At 34.6% G+C, this 27,942-nt stretch overlaps 1 protein-coding gene, 1 long non-coding RNA gene and 3 other non-coding genes across 5 annotated transcripts; all 5 read left to right on the forward strand.

Annotated features, from left to right (window-relative positions):
• The first annotated feature begins 844 nt into the window (after window positions 1–844).
• Window positions 845–925, forward strand: TRNAS-GCU (transfer RNA serine (anticodon GCU)). Its single transcript has one exon. It is a non-coding gene; the product is annotated as a tRNA-Ser (tRNA).
• A 512-nt stretch (window positions 926–1,437) lies between these two features.
• On the forward strand, window positions 1,438–1,519 carry TRNAS-GCU (transfer RNA serine (anticodon GCU)). The gene has a single exon. It is a non-coding gene; the product is annotated as a tRNA-Ser (tRNA).
• A 3,394-nt stretch (window positions 1,520–4,913) lies between these two features.
• Window positions 4,914–7,092, forward strand: LOC128293346 (uncharacterized). The gene is made up of 2 exons (XR_008283528.1): window positions 4,914–5,080; window positions 6,944–7,092. It is a non-coding gene; the product is annotated as an uncharacterized LOC128293346 (long non-coding RNA).
• Window positions 7,093–14,798: 7,706 nt separating this feature from the next.
• On the forward strand, window positions 14,799–14,880 carry TRNAS-GCU (transfer RNA serine (anticodon GCU)). The gene has a single exon. It is a non-coding gene; the product is annotated as a tRNA-Ser (tRNA).
• Window positions 14,881–26,309: 11,429 nt separating this feature from the next.
• On the forward strand, window positions 26,310–27,942 carry LOC108452710 (polygalacturonase-like). Its single transcript, XM_017750507.2, has 4 exons — window positions 26,310–26,490; window positions 26,582–26,890; window positions 27,015–27,530; window positions 27,607–27,942. The coding sequence occupies exons 1-4, from the start codon at window positions 26,350–26,352 to the stop codon at window positions 27,862–27,864; spliced, it is 1,224 nt and encodes a 407-aa protein (XP_017605996.2). The 5' UTR covers window positions 26,310–26,349; the 3' UTR covers window positions 27,865–27,942.

The raw sequence follows: 27,942 nt of genomic DNA on the forward strand, positions 1-27,942 counted from the left end.
TCGATAATATTAATGATTAGATTTTAATAATTGAAACATATGTGACCAAAATATAAATTTAAACAAATAAACAAATAATATAATATGTGTATCATAGGCATTCAAATTTCTTTACAATAATATAATTTAGAAATAATTTTATTTATATAGTAATATCAAACTTGTTAATTTCATTTGATTCAATGCATGCACCACCGATGCACAACACAGTAATATATTGATTCAATGCATGCACAGCCAATGCACAACTCAACAATGATGTGATCGTAATGATTAGTTTTTCAGCCATAACAAGACCTCCCGAAACCGAGGGCTAAATGTCACCCTCTCAAATGCCAAACTGACGGATTTCTACAGTGAGATGATAAAGTCAAGGCCCGATCGGCTTCTTTAGGTGTCAGTTTCAAGGTTTTTTTTTTCTTTTTCAGTTTCTACGGCATTGAAGCTGAAGTAAAAGGATCAAAACCTGGAACAATATTATCATTCAAAACATCTAAAAATAAAGATGATAAAATAGATTATTCAGTGTAACTGTAATGTAATGAGATTACATGCGAAAGCCAGTGAATTGTCTTATTGATGGACCAACATATTCAACTATAAGATAAATGCTAAAATAATATTAAATAATCTGAAATTTATTTTTAAATGCTAAACAAAGACTAAACCCGAGATTACGCATGACCCTAAATACGGTCCTGCTCTCATCCCGACCTCGGCCCCATCCTCCAACCCCGAGGTGGACTGCCTTTTTCCCAATTATTGGTATAGCTTCAGCTATTTAGCTTGGACAGCATCTAAAATTATTTATTATTCTAATCTTAATTTCACTTGATCTATCAGTGTCGCTTTGGCCGAGTGGTTAAGGCGTGTGCCTGCTAAGTACATGGGATTTTCCCGCGAGAGTTCGAATCTCTCAGCGACGCTAAATTTTGTCAACCCAGATGAGGTGCCCCCACCGGCATGACGTCGGGCGGGTGTTGGTGTTGATGGATCCTTCTTGACGATTCGTGCTTGATCTCCTCTGTTGAGGTTCTCTCCCTATGTTGGCAGAGCCGGGAGTTTTATGGTGGTTTAGCTACGGCTTCATTCGCAGCTCGTTTAGCCTCTTGAGCTTCGGCCTTCTCCGCCTTTCGCCTCTTCCTTTCTAGTGCTTTCTTAGCTTTAGCTATCTCCTCCAGCCGGCGTTGCTCCTTTAATTTAGCCGCTTCCTCTTCCTTACTCAATTCCTCTGCCTTCTGTCCGATTCGTCCTCCTCCTCTGTTCCTTGGCTTCTCTTCTTCCGCCTCATCGATTTTATCCCCATTAGAAGCGATTCTTTGAAACACTTTCTGTAGGAGCAGATTGCATAAACTTCTTTTGCTCCACAACCTTTGCATTTTCGACGAGGCATCTCGATATATTTCTTAACTTAACATTCATTAACGAGATGTGAAGGTCGCTTTGGCCGAGTGGTTAAGGCGTGTGCCTGCTAAGTACATGGGATTTTCCCGCGAGAGTTCGAATCTCTCAGGCGACGTAATTATTTTACTATTTTTTAAAAAAAATTGCTTTGAGTACTTATTTTATTTTTGGATAAACTACATTAAAGGTCATTGAATTATTAATAAGTTTATATTTTAGTTATTTAATTTTAAAAAATTATAAAATAGTCATTGGACAGTTAAGATTTTCTTTTTTTAAAGTTCAGTTAGCAAGCCGAAGCGACAATTCGACGATTGATACGGTAGATTAGTATTCATTGACGAGTAGAAGAACATACTTTATATCTAACTCATTTAATCTTTTGCTTCTAAAAAGAAAGAAATCTCTTGCTTCTGATCCATTTGCACACAAAATTGGAACTCTTTATTTTGATTTAAAACCATATCCTGCAAGCACTTGAGATATTTTCTTTCTCTCTCGTTCCTAAGTATTTTCTTTAGGTTTTGTTGTTCCTCCCTATTTTTCTTGTAACAAAATAGCTTTTTGAACATTGAGGATACACTATGAACAAAATTTCCTAAGGACAATGTCCAACACGTCTAAACTTTAGCTTTTATATTTTCTACATTTCCTTGAAGTTAAACAAGAATGAATACATGTTTGAGAGTGATTCCGTCTAGGAAAAACTTGGTACTTAAAACCGTATATTGTGACCCACCTCTCTTTTTTAGGAATTTGCTTGGAGCACAAATTCTCCAACTTATGCATCATATTAATAGAAAGTATTAGACAAATGTGTTACATTAGGGATGCTTTGGACACCATAAAGTAGTAATTGGATAAAAGCATAATCACTAAGGAAGTAATTACACCCTTTGCAATTTTAAGGAATTATAATTTTCTATACATGCTTAGTTGATAGAGTGTAATTACATCATAATTCTCTATGTCATGTTTGATAGAATAAATTGTAATTACACAACTACATATAACTTTTAAATTAAAAAATAATATTACTTTTTATAAAAATTATCAATAACACTTGAGAAAAAATTCTTTAAATAAGTAACAAAATTTAAAATCGAATCATCATATGTGGAATGTTAGTTCGAGAAAGTATTCCATAACACCTATTACTATTAGCAAGAAAAATTAACACTACATGCAATTTTACCCAATTACTCTAATATAAAACGACGGCATTGTGTTTACTTTTTTTGCTCCTTTTTTTGAAAAGCGCCGCTAATAGTCGACCTATAGCGGCTCTTTTTGAAAAGCGCCGCTAATGCTCAAGCGAAAAACGCTGCTAATGCTCAATCTATAATGACATTTTTTCAAAAAGCACCACAATCTATAGCAGCGTTTTTTGTCCAAACGCCGCTAAAAACTTGTTTTGTTGTAGTGATGCCATAATTGTTAGATTATTCCCTATCTAACATCAAACATATACTCATTGTCATCATCAATTAATTATAAGCGCTATTCAATTTAATTAAAATAAATATAAATAATTTATAATAAATACTATTTAATTTAGTAGGTTAAAAAGTATGTTAATCTATCTCTCTTCAATAAAAAAATTCAGATCACTTAAATAGAAAAATAATATACAACTATATGTTCAAAATAAAATATATGCCTTTTTAAAAATATCTATGCTATACAATTAAAACACTATTATTATCACATAAAAATAATATTTTAAACTTAAATCATGTATGGGCGTGTGAAAAGTCATAGAAAAATTGGATTTGAATGTAATTGTTTGTAACCTGCGTAATTAATCCAACTTTTATTCTGTAGTTAGTTGCTCTAATTACACTCGGGGATGTTTGGTTAGTTGAATCTTACATTATAGTTTGAATTGTTACATTCTTGAATGAGATTACAGTGTTTGAATTCTTTAACATTTTAATCATCCCATTTTCACATTCTTAAACAGTGTCAAGATATCGTAATAAAGTAACCTTTGTTTTTATTATATTAGTGAATATAATCTTCCCAAAGTAACTATAATTAAAACCAAAATGGTTTTTTTCTTTTCTTTTATCTCTTTACTTTAAAAACCCTGGTTTAACTTTTTCAATTTCTTCATGATGGAAAAAATGAATCACAGATTGTGAGTAATGCATAAGAAAGCAGATTGTGATTATATATATATATATATATATATCACAACTATTTTGTGGAATTTTAGTTTCAGATCTCAAAGGTAATCAATTCCTCAAAAATAAATCATATAAACAAATAAGTTATCATAATTAAATTTAGAAAACTGAATTTATATGATAAATTAATATGAAATAAAATTTAATTTCTTAAATTATTATAATTTTATGAATAAATTTAAGATTTTATTCAAGCCATTGGACGGTTAATGTAACACCTCTCACTCGATCCGGTCACCAAACCCGAGTTACAGGACGCTACATTATTATCGAAATTTTATCACATGCACACATAGTTTCATGTTTGTAAGGTGGTTGCATATGCATCACGATAGCTTAAGCCTCATGAGGGAAACTATTTGACTCATGATTTAGAGTTGGCAGCAGTGATATTTGCACTTAAGATTTGGAGACATTACTTGTGCGGAGAAATGTGTATTATATACACTGACCATAAGAGTCTCAAGTATTTGTTGACTCAGAAGGAGCTGAACCTTAGGCAAAGGAGATGGATTGAGTTGCTTAAGGATTATGACTGTTCGATCGAGTATCACCCAGGCAAGGCTAATGTGGTAGCCGATGCTCTAAGTCGTAGAACTGTATCTAATCTGAGAGCAATGTTTCCTCGTCTGAGTCTGTATGATGATGGAAGTTTGTTGGCTGAGTTGCAAGTGAGGCCAACCTGGGTGGATCAGATTAAGGAAAAACAGTTGAACGATGAGTCTTTGGTCGCTCGTTTTCAACAAGTTAAGGAAGGGGAAACTTCTGAGTTTGGGAGCCAGAAGAGACGATGCAACAGCAATACCCTCATCTGTTTGGATTAGGTATATTTCGAGGACGAAATTTCTTTAAGAAGGGTAGAGTTGTAACGCCCCAATTTTCGGGAATCCTGTAAATGTTGGCATAGGTTTAATTATGTTAGTGGGCCTCTAGAAAGCCCAAGCTTAAGATAGAACCCGGCAATTTTAGTTAATTTTTGTTCCATAACAAAAAGGGGGTGAAATTATGAAATATGACCTATGTGAAAATGTTTGAAAATGCTATAGGCTAAATTGAAGTGGCCAAATAAATAGGAGTGCAAAATAGGAGGATTTGCATGACAAACCTCCTATTTTACATGAAGTGGCCAGCCATCATGTTGTTGTAGACAAAATGTACACTTGATATCCATAATTTATGGTACAAATTGTTACAAATTGATAATAGGTTAGGTAAATGTTCCATGATAATAGGTTAGGTAAATGTTCCCTGATAATGGGTTAGGTAAATGTTCTATGATAATGGGTTAGGTAAATGTTTCATGATAAGAATTTCATGTCTTTTGTATTAAAGAATTAAATGGATGAAATATGAAGTTTTATTAAAAGAAAAAGGGGTGAAAAGAACAAAGTTTTGTCCATCTTTGTTCATCATAGCTGAAGTTAGAGAAGAGAAAGGAGAGGAGAAAGCTCTTGAGTATTCGGTCATTAGGAGGAGGAAAATTGAAGGTAAGTTCTTGGTACCTTGCTTCTATTTTGACGTTCATGAGTTCTTCTTGATTCTACCTTAACTCTTGAAGTATATTTTGATTTTTAGTTGTGTTGTGAGCATTTAGTCATGAATTAAAATGAAGGAAATGGTTGTTTTTTCATGTTCTTTTGATGAAAAATAGAAGATAGGTGAAGTTGAGCCAAACAAATGAGCATGCATGTGCCTTAGATATTAAAGGGAAAAATCAGCTAACATGTTGTGCTTTAAAATGATGAAATGAAGATTATACTTAAGTAAAATCATAGATATGTGATGATTGATTGGTGATATACATGTTTAAATAACATGCATGCAAGGTATGTGTGAAAGAGTGATTTGGTAATAAAACTGCTTGGGACAGCAGCAGTAACGTGACTTTGGAAAATCACCATAAATTGTGGGAGAAGAATTAGAAGCTGAATAAATTATGTAATTAAAGTTTATTGAGTCTAGTTTCTAATGAAATAAACAAGAACATATTTTGAATTCTGTACAATGAGAAATTTGATTCGTAATGAAGGGTGGTCAGATTAGTCAAACAGTGAAACATGGGAAACTTTGAGAAAATTCTGGTATTGATTGGCTAAACCAAAAATTCTGAAAATTTTATGGATAGAAGATATATGAGTCTATTTTTAGGGAAAATTAACGGAACTTTATTTGGAGTTTCGTAGCTCCAGTTATAAATGATTTAGTGACTGTTGCTCAGGAAGACAACTTGCAGTGAAATTATGATTATGTGGTAAACATTAACAAAAAGTTGTTAATGAGTTGCTTATTGATTTCTTATAAGCTTACTATGATCTGTAGGTGTGGTTGGCCGAATCTTGTAAGGGGTTAATACATAGTTCGTATTTGAATAGTTAGATTAACGTGTTAGTAATCCAATTGTAAGCGGTTCGTGTGTGGATCTAAATCGACATATCGTCATAAGCAGTGTGTAAGCGACACCCTCTCATAGACTAGATTGGCAAAAGCCGAAAAGCCGAAATGCCGAAAAGTCAGTATTTTGGGAATTTGCGAGTGTACGAATGCTCGTAAGATAGTTGGGTTTGTATATTTGGTAATCTAAAGTAATAAACTGCAGTACACGCAATTTCGTACATTTTGATAATTTGGGCTTAATGGGCCAAAGATCGGGTTCATGGGCCAACGGGCCCAATTCAGTAAGTATGCGCGGTAAGTGTTCTGATAGTACGTAAATAGTTAGGATATGCATGAAAACCCTAAAAGTAGCTAAATTACTATAATACCCCTATGTATGGAAAATTACCGTTATACCCCTAGGTGCAAAATTACCGTTATACCCCTAGGGTTAATTTTGAGTGAAAAGCATGACGATCGATTACGTATGATGTTTGCCATGATTATATATCATTGCATGGGGACATGGGTTATATTATGGAGGAAGCGTTCTGGTGGCTATGCCACAAATATCTGATCTGGTGGCTCTTCCACAAATATCTGATCTGGTGGCTCTGCCACATATATCTGTTCTGGTGGCTCTGCCACGATTATCTGTATCTGGTGACTCTGTCACATTATCTGTTCTGGCAGTCATGCTGTAAATTCTGTGGTGTGTAGCGGTTGGGTGGGTCGAGTTGTCTCCCCACACGGTGTAAGGTTGGTATGGGGGTGTATACGGTTGGATATGGTTGGGTTTCGCATAAACATGTAATATCATTACGTTACGCTATGGGCCTATGGGCTTTATTCAGATTACATTGCAGGCTAAGGCCAACTTATTCTATTTCTGTGGTTTGAGCTGATATAGGCTATGGTTGGGTTAATTTACACACTGAGTTTCCCCAAACTCACCCCTTTTATTTTCATCCACGCAGGTAATCCCCAACCATAGTGGGCTTGGAGCTGTGAGGGAATTCGGAGTGGCCACCCGTTCTGAAAGTTTGATTTTCTTCTGGTGAACTGGACATCCTTTTATTTACGTTTGAAGTTTTGGGTTTTTAAATGTAATAAGGCCGCTTAATTATTTTTGATGGTTTTAATATGTATTACTAAGATATGTATTACTTATTTTAACTGTTGAAATTGGATAGCTTTAGGGAGCGTTTTCAAAAAAAACAACAATTGATTTCAAAATAACACGACAACAAGCAAAGCTTCCGCAATGAAAGTATTTTATAAAATTAATCACTTTTCCTAAAAATGACTTAATCAAATCGGTTTCCTAGAAATATACATGACGTTAAGGTGTGGCAATGGCGGTGTGCATGTCTAGGATTGGATCCGAAGGGAGCTTGGTACTTAAGTAGTCTGATAGACTCACCTCCTCTTTTCCGGTTTCCTACCTGGTGCACAACTTCCATTCACTTTAACCCTTAATGAATTAATCTTTTGAATATCAAGTACGATTTTCTGGACTTAGAATGGAAATTTTTTTTTTTTACGTTTTTGATGTGGCATGCAGGATCTGGCCATAACTTCTGGGCTGGGTTTGGGGTGCTACAAATTTATTGTTGGACAAAATACATTCGCGAACAAAATATTTAAACATAAATAAACACATATTTATATATAAAATAAAATATAAATAGAATGATTTATATTTAAATTGCCAAATATGTAAAATAATAAACACCGTAACAAAAAGTTAAAATCAAAAGGAAGAATAGAGATTTACTAAACGTAGAGGTATGCTTAACATAGTTTCTTTAAGACAGATTCATTTGCCCCTACAGTACTTGGAAAAACGTTAGTCGAATGTCTCCCAAGATATAACAACACAATGATCAAAATAGTAGCACCTCTGTAGCGATCAATGATCGAACGTTGCCTTTTTCTATCTACAAAACGTTGGAAAAATATGGAGAGGAAAAGAAGAATTTTGAGAGAAAATAATCTCGGTGTGAAAGTGAAAATTTGAGCAAAAAATTCTGAAGAAGTCTTAGCCTTTTATAGGCATTCAAAGTGGAGGAATTTTTGTAAATATCTTTGTATAAGGAGATTAAAGAGGCAATTGAATCAATTTGATTAAAATCAAATTAAATTGATTAGAATCAAATAAATCAGGATATATATGTCCTTTAATATCAGATTTTGTATCTATTTGCGGAGGAAAAATAAATTTCGTATTGGGCTAAAATATCCGTAGGACAATTCTGGGCCCAACCAGACTTAAAATTTTGCATCGCCCACGTCGTGTGGGTGTACCCCAACCCTGACTAGTTTGGAACTGTACCCTCTGCACGCGAGATAAGGTTCCAAGCTTAATCATTCAATCACCCTTTAATAGGGTTCCCATATATAAACGCATCTCACACTTGGTTGTATTTAACAAATGTAGCTTTTTTTTTTCACACAAGGTTCTAAGTTTTTCTTTTCCTCAACAAATATTTCCATGTAGCTTACTTTGAGCATCAATTTCTCATTCATCACTCAACCATTTTGAGCATATGATATACCATTTTAAAGGTCTCATGGATTATTCAACTCTCCACCTTTACCTATTGAGAATATGTCTCAAAGTTCCCATAAATTACAATTTTACAAACATTTATAACATTTACAGAGGTGTTCGTGGTTAAATAAATATCATACGACCTCAGAAACAGTTTAATATGTGCTTAAGGACCATTGAGCAAATTTTCAAAGAAATCAATGTCGGTATCGATACGCAAGATAAGGTATCGATATTTTGTAAAATGAGTATCGAGACTAACAAGAAAAACAATACCAAATTAAAATTTTGTCAAATCTTGAATCCAAACATTTTATCGATATTCAGGCACAAGTATCAATATATTTACCCCAAGTATTGATACTCGTGGTATTGATACCAAATCGAGCTACTATTTTCCTGCACGATCATTCCAACACAAAGGTATCGATACTTATACCCTAAATATTGATACCTATGTACAAATGGACGAAAATACAGAAAAACAGGGCAAAATTCATGCTCAAACATTTTCCATTTCAACATGCATCCTTAACAGAGTATCTAACATCAAATTGACCATACTTATAGTCCAAAACAAAATCAATACTTCGAGCTAATCAGACCTAAATAAAACCAATAAAATAACGATAAAATCCAACCAAACTCTTGTTGTTCCAATAGGGTCGGAAGCGTGTAATTTATTGTACTAAAAAATCACACAAAGTTCAATTCCCAGGGAAGAGAAGTGGATCACATGGATCTCTTAAATACCAAGTCTTTCCTTAGTCAGAATATCCCTTCTATAGTAATTTAATAGCACAATTAAATACTACTATTATACCCTCAAATATTGAAAGAAAAATAGGACAAAAAGAACACAAGAGTTTTAACGAGGTTCGGTAAATTATACCTACATCCTCGGGCACTAACACCAGATGATAACTTTACTATTTCCAAAATATTACAAACAAATAGAATTCCTTAAGAATTCTCAAATGGGAGAAGAGAGAAAACTAATAGAGAAAGATTGGTTGGGATAAATTGAAATGAGAAATGAGAAGGCCTATTTATAGTTGAGGTTCAAGGACCAAACAATAAATAACCCATTATCTCAAGGACCAAAAAAAATTATCCCATGCCACTTTTCCAAAGTTGGTGGTTGTCATTATTGATTGTCTCCCATTAATGTTAATGGCAACCATTATTAATTGTCTTCCATTAATGTTAACAATCTCCACCTTGAAGATTTGATTAGGATAATCACATCTTCACACACTTCCTTCAACTCCCCAAATTCGATAAAGCTATCTTTTGTAGTGCCTACAAATGTGCTCTCGAGCACCATACACCTGAAGGTGCTCAAATTCTCAGGATGTTAATCAAGTTCAAACAATGATTAAACTTGATTGTTGTTACCACCTTGGTCATCATATCTGCGAGATTATCTGCTGTCGGAATCTTCTGAAGTAGAATTTTTCCTTTTTCAAAGACTTCCCGCACAAAGTGATATCTTACGTTGATATGCTTGGTTCTTGAATGATAGACTTGATTTTTCGCTAAATGAATAGCACTCTGACTGTCACAATATAGACTAATGTGACTTTGAACAATTCCCAAGTCTTTCAACAATCCATTAAGCCAAATAGCCTCCTTAACAGCTTCTGTAACTTCCATATATTCTGCCTCTGTAGTAGACACAGCTACTGTAGACTGTAAGGTAGACTTCCAACTCACTGGGGCTTTCGCAAGAGTAAACAGATACCCCGTAGTTCAACGACGTTTATCTAAATCACCAAAGAAAGTCGGAATCAACATATCCAACTACAAACCTGACCAAGTGCTTCATCCTGTTCAAAAATTAAACCAACATCTACGGTTTTTTGAAGATACCGTAGAATCCATTTCATAGCTTGCCAATGTCCTTTTCCAGGATCATGCATATACCTGCTCACAACTCCAACAGCTTGTGAAATGTCAGGCCGCGTACACACCATCGCATACATCAAACTCCCAACTGCATTAGCATATGGGACTTTTGCCATATATTCTCTTTCTTCTTCAGTCTTCGGAGATAATTGAGCACTAAGTTTCAAATGAGAAGCAAGTGGGGTACTTACATGTTTTGTGTTTTCATTTACACCAAAACATTGTAATACCTTTTTTAAATATTGCTTCTGATTCAAACAAAGCTTGCCTCTCTGTCTATCTCTACTTATCTCCATACCGAGAATCTTCTTGGCCTCACCTAGATCTTTCGTCTCGAACTCTTGATTCAACTGAGCCTTCAGCTTATCTATCTCTTTTTGGCTCTTCGAAACGATTAACATATCATCAACATACAAGAGTAGATAAATGAAAGATCCGTCATGCAGCTTCTGCAAATATACACAATTGTCGTATTTGCTTCTTGTGTACTTCTGTCTTCTCATAAAGCTATCAAATCGCTTGTACCACTGCCTCGGGGATTGCTTCAATCCATATAGCGATTTGTTCAGCTTGCAAACCCAATTTCTACCACCAGCATCTGTGTATCCTTCAGGCTGAGTCATATAGATCTCCTCTTCTAACTCACCATGCAAGAAAGCCGTCTTAACATCAAGTTGAGCTAGCTCCAAATTCAACGGTGCTACCAAGGCCAACAAAATTCTAATGGAAGAATGCTTCACAACAGGGGAAAATACATCATTGTAGTTAATTCCCTCCTTCTGAGCGTAGCCTTTAGTTACCAATCTTGCCTTGTAGCGAATATCCTTCTTGCTAGGAGATCCATCTTTCTTTGCGAATACCACTTGCATCCGATTGCCCTTTTACCTTTCGGTAATTGCGCCAACTCCCAAGTATTGTTCTTCCGAAGAGACTGCATTTCTTCATCCATGGCGCTTTTCCATTTATCACTTTCTAAGCTTTGCATTGCTTCTTGATAAGTGATAGGAATATCATCAACAACGGGAAGGGCGTAGGCCACCATATCAGTAAATCGAGCAGGTCTACGAATTTTTCTCCGTGGCCTTGTAACTGCAACTGGTTCTGGTGTACTTAACGGTTCTTGGGTCAGAACCTCTTCAACCTCTAATTCCTCCATTGTGGCTAGAGAATTAGACTTATTAACTGGGCAAATCCCCATCTGCTCAAACTCCACCTGTTTTGGAGTACACTCCACCTATTGTGGAGTATCGCTCGTCTGAATATCTTTATCTGCTACCTTTTTCAATGTGGCAGATTCATCAAAGGTAACATCTCTGCTACAGATCATTTTCTTTGTGTCTAAGCACCAAAGACAAAATCCCTTCACTCCAGAAGTGATTCCTATAAAGATAGCTTTCTTTGCCCTCAGATCTAACTTTGATTCCTTCACATGGTAATATGCAGTGGATCCAAACACATGTAAGGAATCATAATCTGTAGCCGATTTTCCAGACCATACCTCCATAGGAGTTTTTCTTTCTAATGCAGATGATGGCAAATGATTAACAAGATGACCAGCATATGTCACAACCTCAGCCCAAAATTGCTAGCCCAACCCAGCATTGGACAACATACATCGAACTTTCTCCAGTAATGTTCGATTCATACGCTCTGCCACTCTATTCTGCTGTGGTGTATCCCTAACTGTGAAGTGTCGAACAATACCATACTCTTGGCACACATCAAAGAACGGATCACTTTTATATTCCCCTCCATTGTCCGTCCTGAGCTGCTTAATTTTCTTGCCAGTCTGGTTTTCGATCATAGTTTTCCATTTAAGAAAAACTTCAAGCACTTCATCCTTAGTTTTCATGGTATACACCCAAACTCTTCTGGAAAAGTCATCAACAAAAGTAACAAAATAGTGTTTTCCTCCCAACGAAGGTGTTTTGGAAGGCCCCCACACATCTGAGTGAATATATTCCAAAATACCTTTTTGTATTATGGATAGTAGTGTCAAATTTCACTCTCTTTTGCTTTCCCAGAACACAATGCTCGCAAAATTTTAATTTGCAAGCCTTTGCACCTTTCAACAATCCTTGCTTTGCCAGAATTTGCAAGGATTTTTTTCACGGCATGTCCCAACTTCATATGCCACAAGCGCATTGAGTCTAATGCTTTGTTACTAGGAAAGCTGCGGTGATTGCTCCAATAAGCATACTACCTTGGTAGTAATACAAGTTATTTTTCCGATGCCCTTCAATATCACAAGTGGGCGGATGTCACTTTCAAAACCCCATCTCTCATAGTAACAAGCTGAACCATTGGATTCCAAGGCTCCCAATGAGATGAGATTTTTCTTCAAACTGGGCACGTACCGAACATCAGTCAGAACTCTAGTTGATTCATCTTGATTCTTTAATTGGATTGAACCTATCCCAACAGTTTTACAGGCATTGTCATTGCCCATATAAACAACTCCTCCATTTAGCTCAACTAAATCAGAGAACCACTCCCGGTTAGGGGACATATGATAGGTACAACCCGAATCCAATATCCACTCATCTGAATGGAACGACGATGATGATGCAACCGATGATAGTTCGAGTCACCGGTATTATGCTTACAACACAAGCATTTACTGACTTTTCCTTATTCTTCAACTTTGGACAATTTTTCTTCCGGTGGCCTTTCTCATGACAAAAGGCACATTCATCTTTCCGAGTGCGGACTTTGACTTTGATCTCCTTCTAAGTTTTCTTAGAGTGTATGAACGACCTCGGACTACTAAAGCTTCAGTATCTCGATTGAGGTTTTCATTTGTCATTCTTTCTCTGTTCATAACTGTATAAGGCCGCACAGACTTCGCTCAGAGATATATCACTCCTGCCATGAAGTAGAGTAGTTTCTAGGAACTCAAACTCCTTAGGAAGTGACCCCAACAGCATCAAAGCCAAATCTTCATCTTTGAATGTCTCATCCATATTTAGCAAATCAGTGACTAACTGATTAAATTTGGTGATGTGATCATTCATTGTGGTACTGGGACGTAAGTGAAGCGAAGCAGATCTTTTCTTCAAGTGGAGTTTATTTTGACTGTTTTTCTTCAAAAAATTTTCTTCAAGTGCCACCCACAACTTATTTGCAGAAGTCTCCTTTGAAAAAGCATACCTCTGCTCTCGAGAAAGGCATGATCGAATTGTGCCACATGCCAACCGATTGATCGCCTTCCAATCTTTCTCCTGTACATCATCTGGTTTCTCTTCATCAATGGCAATGTCTAGACCCTGCTGAAAAAGGGCATCTAGAACCTCACTTTGCCACATACCAAAATGGCCCGTGCCATCAAAGATCTCCACGGCCAATCTTGCATTTGCAATTGTCAGTCTTGTCCATATGGACGATGTTGAAGCTCCTACACCGACCGTTTTCTCCATAATCTCTCAATATACCTAAGGAAATCTTTTCTGATGTGGAAGATCAGTTTAAACTGCAACCACAGAGCATACTACGATTAACCTTCGGCTCTTGATACCACTTGTTGTTCCAATAGGGTCGGAAGCGTGTAATTTATTGTACTAAAAAATCACACAAAGTTCAATTCCCAGGGAAGAGAGGTGGATTACATGGATCTCTTAAATACCAAGTCTTTCCTTAGTCAGAATATCCCTTCTATAGTAATTTAATAGCAAAATTAAATACTACTATTATACCCTCAAATATTGAAAGAAAAATAGGACAAAAAGAACACAAAAGTTTTAACGAGGTTCGGTAAATTATACCTACGTCCTCGGGCACTAACAACAGATGATAACTTTACTATCTCCAAAATATTACAAACAAATAGAATTCCTTAAGAATTCTCAAATGGGAGAAGAGAGAAAACTAAGAGAGAAAGATTGGTTAGGATAAATTGAAATGAGAAATGAGAAGGCCTATTTATAGTTGAGGTTCAAGGACCAAACAATAAATAACCCATTATCTCAAGGACCAAAAAAAATTATCCCATGCCACTTTTCCAAAGTTGGTGGTTGTCATTATTGATTGTCTCCCATTAATGTTAATGGCAACCATTATTAATTGTCTTCCATTAATGTTAACAACTCTAAAATTCCAAAATCATAATAAACCATTAAGAACATAATAATAACCTTGGACATCCACCTCTCATCCCGACCTCGGCCCCATCCTCCAACTCGGATGTCTACGTCAACTGCCCTTTTCTCAATTACTGGTAGCTAATATTATTGTATTAGAACTAAATCTTTTTATATTATTCGCTGAATATTAACTGATCATCTATTCTTCCCACACGTAGCTTCAGCTATTTAGCTTGGACAGCATCTAAAATTATTTGTTATTTCAATCTTAACTTTAGTTGATAAATAAGTGTCGCTTTGGCCGAGTGGTTAAGGCGTGTGCCTGCTAAGTACATGGGATTTTCCCGCGAGAGTTCGAATCTCTCAGGCGACATTAAAAATTTTTTCAACCCCAGATGAGATGCCTGCCATTGGCGATGTCAGGGGCGGGTGTTGGTGTTGATGGATCCTGCTTCGACAGTTGCGTGCTTGGTCTCCTCTGTTGAGGTTTTCTCCCTATGTTGGCAGTGCCGGGAGTTTTGTGATGGTTTAGCGACAGCTTCATTCGCAGCTCGTTTAGCCTCTCGAGCTTCGACCTTCTCCGCCATTCGCCTCTTCCTTTCTAGTGCTTCCTTAGCTTTAGCTATCTCCTCCAACCGGCGTTGCTCCTTTAATTTAGCCGCTTGCTCTTCCTTTCTCAATTCCTCTACCTTCCTGTCCGATTCCTCTTCCTCGTTCTCTCCAGCTTCTCTTCTTCCGCCTCTTTGATTTTATCTCTATTAGAAGTAGTTGCTGAAACACTTTCTGGAGGAGCAGATTTCATAAACTTTTTTTGCTCCACAACCTTTGCCGCAAGTACCTTTACAGCTTTTTTCCACCGCCACTTCCTCTTGTGTTCGACCTTCCAAATTTAAGCCGGACATTGTATGATCCATGACCGCTCTTCCATTTACTGCTTGAGGAATTACTGGAGGCACTTCACCAGGACCAAGTGAACGGCCATCTAATGTCCTCAGTCTCCAAAGTGTGCTCCTTTCATTGCATCTAACATATTCTTTTTGGAATGCGTCGTTGTTTTTCCATAAGTCCATAAATTTCTCCACCTGGACCATCAACTGTTTACATCAAATATTGTACAAAATTTTCTATTTCGAAGAATAAAACAAATGCACAACCGCACCTGGTTAATACAAAAATTTTGGAGTGCGACTTTATCCCCTTTCCAACCCAACTCATTCGCTTTAATAAATTCATCCCTGTACTGTCGAAAGTGTTGGTTCTTGTTGGGATTATGAGATAAGTTTAAGCAAGATTCAACAGAAGCTTCAGCACCAAGGCTCGAGGCTTACAGAACAAACAACTGAATTTGCTTAAGAACAGAAAAAGAAAAGAAAGAAAAGAGAGAGTATTTTGAATGAAATGCTGATGATTTTCATTAACAATTGAAATTGGCATAATACCAATACATATACCAGATATGAGCTGGTTAAAAAGAATAAATTTCCCTTAAACAATTACCTACTACCACTAAGCAACATTGAAACTTGTTAAACATTGCTTGTACACTTTGACAAGCTAATTATCAGCTCAATACTACCTAATTACATCAATTACATCAGTGTTGAGTTTTTCACACAGGAAGAGAAACAGATCTATTTTACCCGGATAAAATATGAACCTCTTGTTGAAACTGGAGCAACAAAGTAATAAACCCGGATATAGTATGTGTTAAGTTTCAATCAAATGATCAATGAAACAAAGCAAAGAAATTTTGTGTTTGAAAGCTCAAAACAGAAGCAAAATCGGATGAACAAATTGAGAGAACAAGTTGGCTATGCTTGTTACTTGAAAAGTTTAAAAATCCATATACATAAGTAGATGGATTACATTGGTAAAAAACAAAGCTTGCTTGTGCAAGTAAATAACCTGTTAAATCAGCATAATGACTTCCTAAACAGCTACTAAAACAACTAAGTATCTAACTAAACCTTAGCAAATACAAAAGGTTACATTGAAACAACAAAAGTCAACTGTCACATGGACATGCCAATCGAATTACTCCTTGGACAATAACATGCTTTAGCTGTGATGCTCGGTCACTTGCATGCTCGTGCATGATTGCATGGTTGCATGAATGTTGCTGCTGTAGTTGCCACCTTTGAACAATCAGCAAGTAAGTTGAAAACAAACTAAATTACATAACATCAACTTAAAGTAACAAAATGAACCAAAATGGAACAGTTGTATTGTCTTCAACTGATGCGCTTGGCTCGGGCTGCATGGTTTCTTCCTTGGCTGCTCCTTGTGCCACATGCTGGCCAACTTCAACGGTACTGCAAAATTCAAACAAGAGTAGCGTCGGTATATCTTTATCGGTACTTAGTTTATCGGTTTCAAAGAGCAATAGATTCAATCGAACCAGAACGAAAATGCAGGTTTGTCTATGAGTGTCGGATATGATTAAGTGTCCAACACGATTATGTTCATTCACTCTAAGCTTACAGAATTTAAAAGTACCTTCTCATATAATTGTTTCTTCAAACTTTGCAGCTGTGCATACGCTTCTTCTTGGTTGTCATCTGCAGCTTTGAGCAGGTACAGCGATTCGCTTAACTTTTCGCTTTCCTTATAGTATTTCCTCCTAGTTACCTCAGTGATCGCCACAGCGTTTATGAGGTTGGCTCTCAATTGATCAGCTTCCTTCTTTAAAGACTACAGAAACAGAAGAATCTAGTAAGCAACCAAAAACCGTATTCAAATACGTGTTTTTGAAAGGTTGTTGTTGGATTATATCCATCATCATACCCAAATTAGATTCTCATACTCGTATTCAAATATATACTTTCAAAGATTCATGGTTCCAACAGGTAACAAAGCAGATGTATATATATAATACCTTCAGACGCTCTTTCCGGTCCAAACCTTGTTGATTTTCTTCCTGTCTACTCATGGTAGATGACAGCTTTTCATCCTTTAGCGGTAGAGTTTGGTGTTGTATTGTCCATTCCATGTTTTGTATCTGCTTACAAAGTAGATAATTAGAACAAATAATCACATCATCCTCTTCCATAAAAGACTGAAAACAGGTTACCTTGACTTCAATATCTTCAATATCAATCACGGATTGCATCCACTCTATTTTCGACATTTGGACCTATGCAAGTCTCGAGCCACTTGTTCTTGAAATGCAGCATCACTAAAATCATTGCGATATTCCTCGAAGTAACCTATCGGTAGAGCATTTAATCAAACCATAACAACATAAACAAGTGATTAAAGAATTTAATGAAAAATAAAAACACTTAGTTACATACCCACGTGCTTTGCATATCGATATGAAGCATACGTTGAATTCGAATCTTCTCATCAACCTTATTTCGAGCAAGTCTTATCATTACTTTCAACCTTTCATCGTCGTTTCTCGGGACCCTGATCATGTAGTTGAACGGTGTTTCCCTTTCAGCCTTGTCGTCGAAACTACCAAACTGAATTCCTCCGTTTGTAACACCACAAGTTTTCTCTGCAGGATTACTTTCTACAACCAATATAGAATCAGAACTAACATTCGTTTCCGATTTCAAACCCGAAACCACGTCCAAAGACTTACCAACCAGTTTGGAAGCCATCTCCAAATCAGCCAGATTACCACTATACTGATTACTTTGAACATCAACTACAAACGATATTCCACCAACAGAGACTATAGGATTCGAACTAATGGAGTTAACAGAGACTTTATGTGTAGCATCATCATCCGTAGATACACCATTAACCAAATCATGGACTTTATCATCACTCTGTTCAACACTAGAATCAATAACAGCAGCAGCTTCCGAAGCAGATTGTTTAGCTATACCATTAGCCAAACAATCATCTCCATCCCCTAATTTTTCTTTAACATACCCTCCTTTTTCTTCAACAGGTTTCTCCACCTCCTGCTGATTCATAGTAATAGTAACCGAATCAGATTCGGATTTCACTTCGTGGTCTTCTTCGACAATGCAATTTCCACCCCATTCCACTACAACTCTATTATCGGAGTCCTTTCCATAAACATCGGAGCCAACCTTAACGCTACTCGCGTTGCCGCCATTGAGAAGATATCTCGTTTCATTCTCTTTCTCAGCTACAATATCCATCTCCGCGGCTGCATACAACACCGTCACCTCCGCTTTCGTCATATTCGCTTTACGTTAGAATCAAAACTTAAGCAAAGCAGAAGCCAAATCGAGACTTACTGAAACACAAAAGGTGGAGCACAGATTAGATTAATAGAAATAATTTTCATCAATCTATTGTATTATATAGAACTAAAAAGAGAAAAAAATGGAGCAATGGTTTGACTCCATATCAAACTCTTCAAAAGAAATTATTTTTTAATATTTACAGAAATTAATTATTTTTATTATTAAAATTTAAAACCTAATTTAGCTTAGAAGTTAAATTTAAATTATAAAAATAATTTTTATTTTATAAATTCAAATTCTATTGTAACTAATTTAACACTTTCGGTGCTATTAGGAGATTTTATCAAATAAAAGATAGGAAAACTGACTCATGCTATATGTGGAATACTTAAAATTACCAAATGCATTCCAACAATTATAATATTAAAATGGGTAAACTATAAAAATAGTCCCTTATAGTTGTTTAAATTTACATTTTAGTTATTGATATTTTAATTGTTATGATTTGGTCATTAACATTATGAATTATGATAATTTGGTCACCATTAGACAATGGAAATCATGTGCTAAATGTTGACGTGGGTGTCATGTCATTTATTCTTTTATTGTAGGTTCCACCTCTTATTTCTTCATCTTCATCGTGAGTGCTTGCATTCACCTGCATACTTTCATTGCTTGCATTCACCTGCATACTTTCATTGCTTGCATTCACCTGCATACTTTCATTGGTCACCGTCGAGTAAACAATATTCTGATGAATCCTCCGAAGTTTCGTATTTCTCAAAAAACTCCATCAGCAATGGTCTTGTAATCTCATTTTTGTTGGAACTGAAAATTTGTAGAATAATTTCGAGATTCTTTTCTCACAATATCTAACAATTTTTGCACTGATCCTCTTTTTTCATATCATTAACCGACACACTTCTATTAAATTTCATTGTTATTTTTGGCAACATTCAAATATACATTCAATTGTTGTTGTCAAAATTACTCCATCAAAATAAATGTATACGAAAAATTGATTATCTATCTTCAATATTAAATCTTTAAAAATAATTAAATTTCTCAATTTATTATTTCAAAAAATATATACACTATAACATTTTTTTTTTCATATGTATTAACATTACGAATTCTTCTTTATTTTCTCTTCTTTTACAATTCTTTTTCCCATTCTCTTCTTATCTTCTAAACTGTTCAAGAAAACACTGCTTAACTAGGGCCTCCACACTGGATGCCGCCTGCAAGAAACCCTTTACTGGGTGTTGCCTATTAAAAACCCTCCACCCCTCTAACCCATATTTTAACCCGATTTCACCCATGTATAGGCACGAAATATAGGTGCCGCCTCTCCTACTCCGTTCACCATTTAGATATATATAATTTAAAACAAACCATATGCTTAATGTTGGGGTTGTGATTGTCATAAATGTTAGTCAAAACCTAAAAAACTCTCAGTCTATAACTAAACATTACCAAACATTAGGTTAATATTAAAACAACATTTCTACATGTTCAGAATGGTCAAAGGTGAGTCCATTAGAACTATTATTAGTATCAAGTTTTTCATCTGAAATTAATCATCCTTTTTTTATTCCTAAGCTCTCTAAACACAAAATATCTTTTCAATTTTGAAGAACACTCATGTTTTCATCCTTAAAATCCTCAAGCGATCTTCACACGTTTTAGCTTGAATTAGCTCCATAGCTCGTCGATTTTGTAAAATTGAGGTTAGATTCTAACTTTTTATGACTAAACTAAGTGAGTTGTTATTTCAATTTGAGATTTAAATGATTTAATTAAGATCTCAATATATCACTTGATTTTTGGCTTGAAAATGGTAGATCTCGTATTTCTTAGCTAAGATTTGGTTTTAAAGTGATTTCTAACTGATTTTAATCCAATTAAAATATATTTGATCTTAATTTAACAAATCTTTAATGAATTTAAGCAAATTGAATGTTTTCCCCTCTTAAAAGATCATACAAGGTTTTTTTTTTGGAAAAATTAGATCAGTATAATTGGGTAAAATTGATGGTATAGATCTATAATTGGATGATATTTAGGAAATATGAAGTTGAAATCCAAGCTTAGAAATGATATTTGAGTTGTTAAACACCTATTTTGACAAAACTAGTTAAATTTTCGATATAGAAGTTAAGAGGCTTGGATCTGTGATTTTGGAATAATTTGATTATGTATGTTGCTATTAATAATGCCTTGTAATTGTGCTTGATGTGTAAGTAAAGTGCCAAGTCGTTTGGGAGCCTCTACAATTATTAACAAAGGCAAATTAAAGCTTACTTGAGCATGGTAGTTAAAGCAACAACTAAGGTAAACAGTTTGACATACTGCATTTAAATTCTAGTACGCAGGCTAAGGTAACATATGCGAACTATTGCTTAATTAATACGTGAACATTGATTTCTTCTGGTGCAAACCATTGCAATTTTGTTGAGTGTTGAGTATGCATGCTGTGCGATTTTAATGAGTCAAATGCATGAATTTAAAATGTGTTTATAGTTATAGGAATAAAATAAACAGGCCGTAGCTGTAAAGTATGTACTTGACATGATTAAGTGTTTGTGAATTGTGAATTTAATTGTTGTGTGTGTGAGTGGATTATGAATTAACAGTTGCGTGCGTCTGGTGCATATTACTAATAGTGAGCTATTGCACTAAGTGAGTATATATATTTGAGAGTTGTTGTACTAAATTAGTAGGTGTATATATAATATCAATATGTGTGCATGGTTTTGTTATATATATAATATAAATATGGGTGCATGGTTTTTTCATATATAATATATATGCGTGAGTTTTGTGTTATATTTAATATATATATTTATTCATATATGGTTATGTAGTACTTGCAAACAGATATAAAAATAAATAACATAATGCGGACTTTTATAACATGCGAATTCTATTGATAATGCACATTTATGCATGCACGAACCCATATGAGAATTATGAGTTGTACAATAATACAAACTCTGATTAGTGCAAAATTATATTATCGTGAAATGTTAGGTGCGAGTTCAACTGTAGTGGGAGCCAATTATATTTGTGTATTGTGTAATATTGTGAACAATTTTAACTTGGTCAATTATATTATTATGGTGAACTATGTTAATTTGATAATTTGTATTAATATGGCAAATTGTATTAATTTGCCAAAATGTGTATTGTGAGATTTTGAGTTGTATTGTATGTAAGCTAAGATATTGCGTGTCCTATGCTAAATAAAATATGCAAACTATGATTTATGTGAGCTATGACATGAATGATAAGTGAACTATGATTATGAGTGCAATATATGTTGCATGGAAGTTATATTATTTGCGAACCATGCTCTATTGCAAATTGTGAATTGTGAACTGTATTATATTGTGCGAGCTCTATTTAATTGTGAGCCCTATTATACTAAATATTATGAATGTGTTAAAAGAGATATGTTGGCATTGTGACCTTATGGGATCCATTTAATATAGTTAGCATGCCATAGGGTTGTGAGTACTCATCCTTTTTATTGTGATGGGCATTATGGCCAGGAGATTCGTCTGAAAGATAAGGGAATGTCGAGCATAACTCCATTCACTATAGATAGCGTCTTAATTGCATTAATGTCGCCAATTGGCAAAACCATTAAGAATTTAACCATTGTGGGCACTAAAATCTAACTGTCATTTTGAACAAAAAAATTCAACAATCCACTGACAAATTACACAACTGTTAACAAAAAGTATTTCATTATTCCACATCATACATTTGTTTGTATCTTCTTTGCATAAGCTTCAAAATCCCAAAAGAAAACACTAAATCTATTAAGAAACAATGGGGCATGATCAAAGTTCCTATGCATGATTATATTTCATTGGTTACTCGAATTTAGTAATCAATGTATGATATGAACTTGTATTTGTCATGAAAATGTACTATTCTTTTAAGACTTCCATTTCTTGTACAGCCTTTGAAGGATCGATCATATCATCATAATACGTGTGAAAATGTGAAAGATGCATATATTGAATATTGGGTACTTCAAGAAAGGTAAAAAGCCAAAGCAATATAGCTAAATATTGTTGACAATTTTGACAAAAAGTTAGAACTATAGTTCATATGTTTATGAACTTCTCTTGTATTAAAGAACTATATTTTTATTTTTTGTTTAGTACACCAAAACCACACACCAATATTAAGGGAACTAATTGTTGTAAAATGGAAAATTTACCTTTTGGTAATCATCAAATACACTAGCACCTCCTTGATTATTGTGAGTATTAAACTTTCTCTCTTCTAATCAAATAAATTATAAAGAGTATTAATTGTATCAATATCTAAACATAGATAAAAACTAGTATTTTTTTTTACCTGTGCATTGTTTTCAAAATGGATAATGTTGTTTCAAAGGGGCACAAATGATTTTTCCAGTCTCCATAAAAATATGTTAGTGAATCTTTACAAGGTCAGGTGCGAAAGATTAAGGATGTTCATGCATATAAGGGCATGCCTAAAGAAATTAAAGAAAATTTTGTTTTCATGAGAGCTATTTGTTGAAGGATTTCAAAAAATAAAAATGGTGTAAGATATAAAATCAACCAGAAATTTTCAACATTACAACCAGACTCAGACTTGTGGTTTCCAGCAAGAGGTTGAAAATTTTGCAGTATATTTTACAAAATATAAGCTATGTTTGTAGCCAACAAAAACTATTTGAAAGCCCTTCTTCCATTCAACATTATGAAATAGGTAGAGAAAAATGGTAACCATTCTTCCTTCACTTCATCTACATTAGCTTTTGCAAATTCAAGTTCATGAACCTGATCAATATATATATTGAATTTCAACTGATCATCAAAGTCTCCAGTTCCTCTGTGATCAACAAGCGATTACAGCTTTCCAACAATGATGGGTGGCCAAAATGTTGGGGTACGATTATGATGTCACTTATAGGAGGGGAAATCACAACTTAGGTTGTGATGCCTTTTCAAGGAAGCAACAGGTTTAGTCTGGACAACTACTTCAAGTTACTGGCAGCTCGATTATCTCTGAACTGTTGGCAAGAGTCCAAGACTCTGGCAGACGATTCCAAACTTAACAAACTATGTTTAGAAATTTAGCAGCAAGCATCCTCACATCCTAAATACTCGTGGGAAGGTGGCTTATTAAATTATTTCCTGGGATTAAAACAATAATCTTGATAGTGTATTTGTCTGGTTTTTCATACAAATGCACCGTTAGTCTTCTATTACCATTTAACTAAAAAAATCATACAAAGGTTTTCACTAATAATTGTTACGTGGGTGAAGTTTAGGCTGAAGTTGTAAACGAAAAATATATAGGATCTTTCCTATATAATTTCTCACATTTTTACTAAAATTCATTGTTAAAACTTAGTAATTGTTTAATAAATTAATAAAATATGAGAAAATATAAAATTAGGACATAGAAATTATTAAAATGTGATTTTATGCTTTATTATATAGTTTTCATGCATAAAATGACTTATTTTATATTAATTTGAGCATGTTATATTTTTATGACATAAAGTAGGCAATGCATGATTAAATTAAATAATAAAATATAAAACTATATTTAATAATTCATTCTAAAATTTTTCATTAATAATTTGGGTTTTAATTAATTAATTAAATTGGATAAATTTCATTCTTTGGTCCTCTAATTCATTGATTTATTTTGAACAGGTCTAGTAGCTTTATTTGATTACAAAACCGTCCAAATTGGGGAACCAAGTCAACCCAAAATTCAGCTGCACATGGCCCATTCTTTGGTTTAATTGCACAAGGTCCTTGAAGAGTTGAAGAAATTTGAGATTTACCTGAAGATTTGCACTTGACCGAGTCTTAGTCCTGAGTTGTTGTGGCTCTCAAATTGACCAAAAATCAAGAAAAAATCAGCTCAACTTCCTCAAATTATGGCCGGCCACCCATGGAAGATGCTTCAAAAGATGAAAACTCCTATTTTTAGTAAACTATCTTTCTCTCCTCACCTATAAATAAGACCTCACTCTCACATTTCTATTCATCCGTCATCATTCATCATTCTCTCTTCTCTCTAAATTCTCTTAGCCTTTTCCATTTCCCACGCCTAGCATCATCTCTTTATAGAGATTTTAGCAATTAAGCTTCTTAAAGAGCCCTTGGTCGGCCACCTTGGAGAGCCATCAGCAAAAGAGCAAAGCGAATGAGTGAAAGAGCCTCGTCAGTCAGAGTCTTGGGTGACAGCCACTTTGATTTGGGTTTAATCTTTCCTTTCTTTAATTTAATCTGAAAATGTTTGCTATGTGCTCTTTGTTCTTGTTTACAACAATGTTAGCTTAATTTTATATAAGCTAGGATGATTATTTTGATTAAATAATATTTATTTGATTCATGCTTATAATGTTTGTGCCTCAATCGATTATATTTTCAATTAAAATCAAGTTTGTATTTTGTTCATACGTGATTGAAATGCACCTTAATTAGCTGAGCGATCCTAACCAGACGACGGCTAGTGGAAACATAATTGAAATATGCATGCTCAATTTAGATCTTAACACGATTGAATTGCAGGTTGCATAACAGCTCTAACCAAGCTCTATTATCTGCATAGTTTTTAGATTTGTGTGATTAAACTTTTCAAACCTAATACGTCTCTGATACCTCACATGAATGTTAAGAAACCCTTAGTAAATAAGGATCAGTAAAATGCGTATTTACTAAGTAAAGGATTCCAAAAGGACCTAATTTGGTTTCCAAACTCATGAAAGATCGAATTGCCATAGAATGTTTTTCTGAATATTATTAAGCATGATGATAATAATTTGAGTTTAATTAAAGTAATTTTACCAGTTTATTTCTATTATAATTGTTGCAAATTGTGTTTAACTCTGCTAAAATCTATTTCATTCATATAGTTGCATGTTTAGGATAAATTGCATTAGGGATCGTTGCATTTAGTTTAATATATTTAATTTTAATCATCACTTCCAAACCATAATGTGTTTTTATTTACCAAGTTTTTAATATAATTTTACAATTAAGTGATTTAGCACAGATACAATCCCTGTGGAGACGATAACTCGATACTTACTTATTACTTGATAACAATGTGTACACTTGTACAAACCCCAGCGTTACAGAAGTCCGGGTGAATGTTAGCTCGACTAGGTATTACAGGGCCAAGAAAAAAGTGATTGAGAAGAGTGCCAGAAACCACCAGAATTGCTTTCGGAAATATGGTGTGAACCTTTGTCAACCACCAAACCACATTCCTGTATCAACAATTTTTATTGAATAATTAGGATTATACTTTTCGAAATAACATTTATAAATTTAACGGAACATAATTATATTCGCCACCATCTAGTAAAGATATTATTTTGAAGATAAAATGTAAAATAATGCTTTTCAATCTTTCCATAATAAAATCCTTTCACATAGTTTAAATTATTCAAGTTGTGAAAAAATTAACCACAAAACTATCTAACCGTGGGAAGTTGATATTAAAGAAACAAGCTTATCATAGAAATTGAAGCTTAGCCATATGACTTTTCCAAATTGATTAAATAGTAATATATTTGATTGGTTGTAATTTTCTCAAACTTTCTATATATTTGGAACAAAACGAAAGGAAAAGCCATTCTTCCTTTAATTTCAAAACCAAATAAAAACATGGCACCACACCTTAATATTGTTCCTTCCATGTTTGTACTTTTATTATTATTCATTTCAGCCTCTAAAGTTCAATCAGATGCTTTTGATGTTGTTGCCAAGTTTGGCGCAAAAGCTGACGGGAAAACGGATTTGAGTAAGGCAAGTTCAATTGCTCTTAACTTTGTACCCCAAAGGTGAAAATATGAAAAAATTATATTTCAAACTGATGTCTTTATTCATTTCATTTTAGCCATTTTTGGATGCTTGGAAAGAAGCATGTGCCTCTGTAACTCCATCAACAGTTGTGATTCCTAAAGGGACATATTTATTATCAAAAGTAAACTTAGAAGGTCCATGCAAGGCTCCTATTGAGATTAATGTTCAGGGCACTATACAGGCTCCGGCTGATCCTAGTGCTTTCAAAGACCCTAATTGGGTTAGATTCTATAGTGTTGAAAATTTCAAAATGTTTGGCGGAGGAATTTTCGATGGTCAAGGAAGCATTGCTTATGAGAAGAATACTTGCGAGAATCGTGAATTTCGTTCCAAACTTCCCGTTGTCAGCTTTCTTCCCTCTTGCCAGAATTTATTTATTCTTTTTCCTCTTATTATTATCAACAAAATATAATTATAACTAACATCTTTTTTTCGTGTGTGACTTTGCTAACTCCAAAATTAAACAGAATATAAGGTTTGACTTTGTGACCAATGCATTGATACAAGACATAACTAGCAAAGACAGTAAACTATTCCACATTAATGTTTTTGCTTGCAAAAACATTACCCTCGAACGTTTGAAGATAGAGGCACCGGACGAGAGCCCAAACACAGATGGGATTCACATGGGCAAATCAGAGGGGGTCAATATTATTGCCTCTGACATTAAAACTGGTGATGATTGTATTTCTATCGGAGATGGCACTAAAAATATGGTCATAAAAGAAATAACTTGTGGACCAGGACATGGTATAAGTATCGGTAGTCTTGGAAAGTTCCAAAATGAAGAGCCAGTTGAGGGAATTAAAGTCTCAAACTGCACCATCACTAATACTTCGAATGGAGCTCGAATCAAAACTTGGCCAGGCGAACATGGTGGGGCAGTATCAGAAATACATTTTGAGGATATTACCATGAATAATGTCTCTTCCCCTATCCTAATTGATCAACAATATTGCCCATGGAATAAATGCAAGAAAAATGTATAACATTCTTATCAAAATCCTAATAGAGTGACAATATTTAATCGATCATTGAATCATTGTTGTGTTCATGCAGGAAGAATCGAAAGTTAAACTAAGCAACATTAGCTTCAAGAACATCCGTGGCACATCTGCGCTTCCAGAAGCTATCAAGTTTATTTGCAGCGGTTCTTCGCCATGTCAAAATGTGGAACTTGCGGACATTGATATTAAGCACAACGGAGCTGAACCCGCAACATCCCAATGTTTGAATGTCAAGCCTATAACTAGTGGCAAATTAAACCCGACTCCATGTTCTGGCCCTATCCCAAAAACCCCTGGTGCCACCGCTTAAAGCATACCAACAAATTCAATGCAATTGTAATTAATATATTTATTCATATTATATAAAAACAATTATTTTTCATTTTAA

The sequence above is a fragment of the Gossypium arboreum genome, chromosome 5 (genome assembly GCF_025698485.1).
Source record: "Gossypium arboreum isolate Shixiya-1 chromosome 5, ASM2569848v2, whole genome shotgun sequence".
Taxonomy (NCBI): domain Eukaryota; kingdom Viridiplantae; phylum Streptophyta; class Magnoliopsida; order Malvales; family Malvaceae; genus Gossypium; species Gossypium arboreum.

Bases quoted from the DNA above. Each gene is read 5' to 3' on its own strand.
- LOC108452710 (XM_017750507.2), top strand. From the start codon at position 26,350: ATGGCACCACACCTTAATATTGTTCCTTCCATGTTTGTACTTTTATTA. The intron at 26,491-26,581 runs GCAAGTTCAATT...ATTTCATTTTAG, and splicing joins GGAAAACGGATTTGAGTAAG to CCATTTTTGGATGCTTGGAA. The intron at 26,891-27,014 runs GTCAGCTTTCTT...AAAATTAAACAG, and splicing joins TTCGTTCCAAACTTCCCGTT to AATATAAGGTTTGACTTTGT.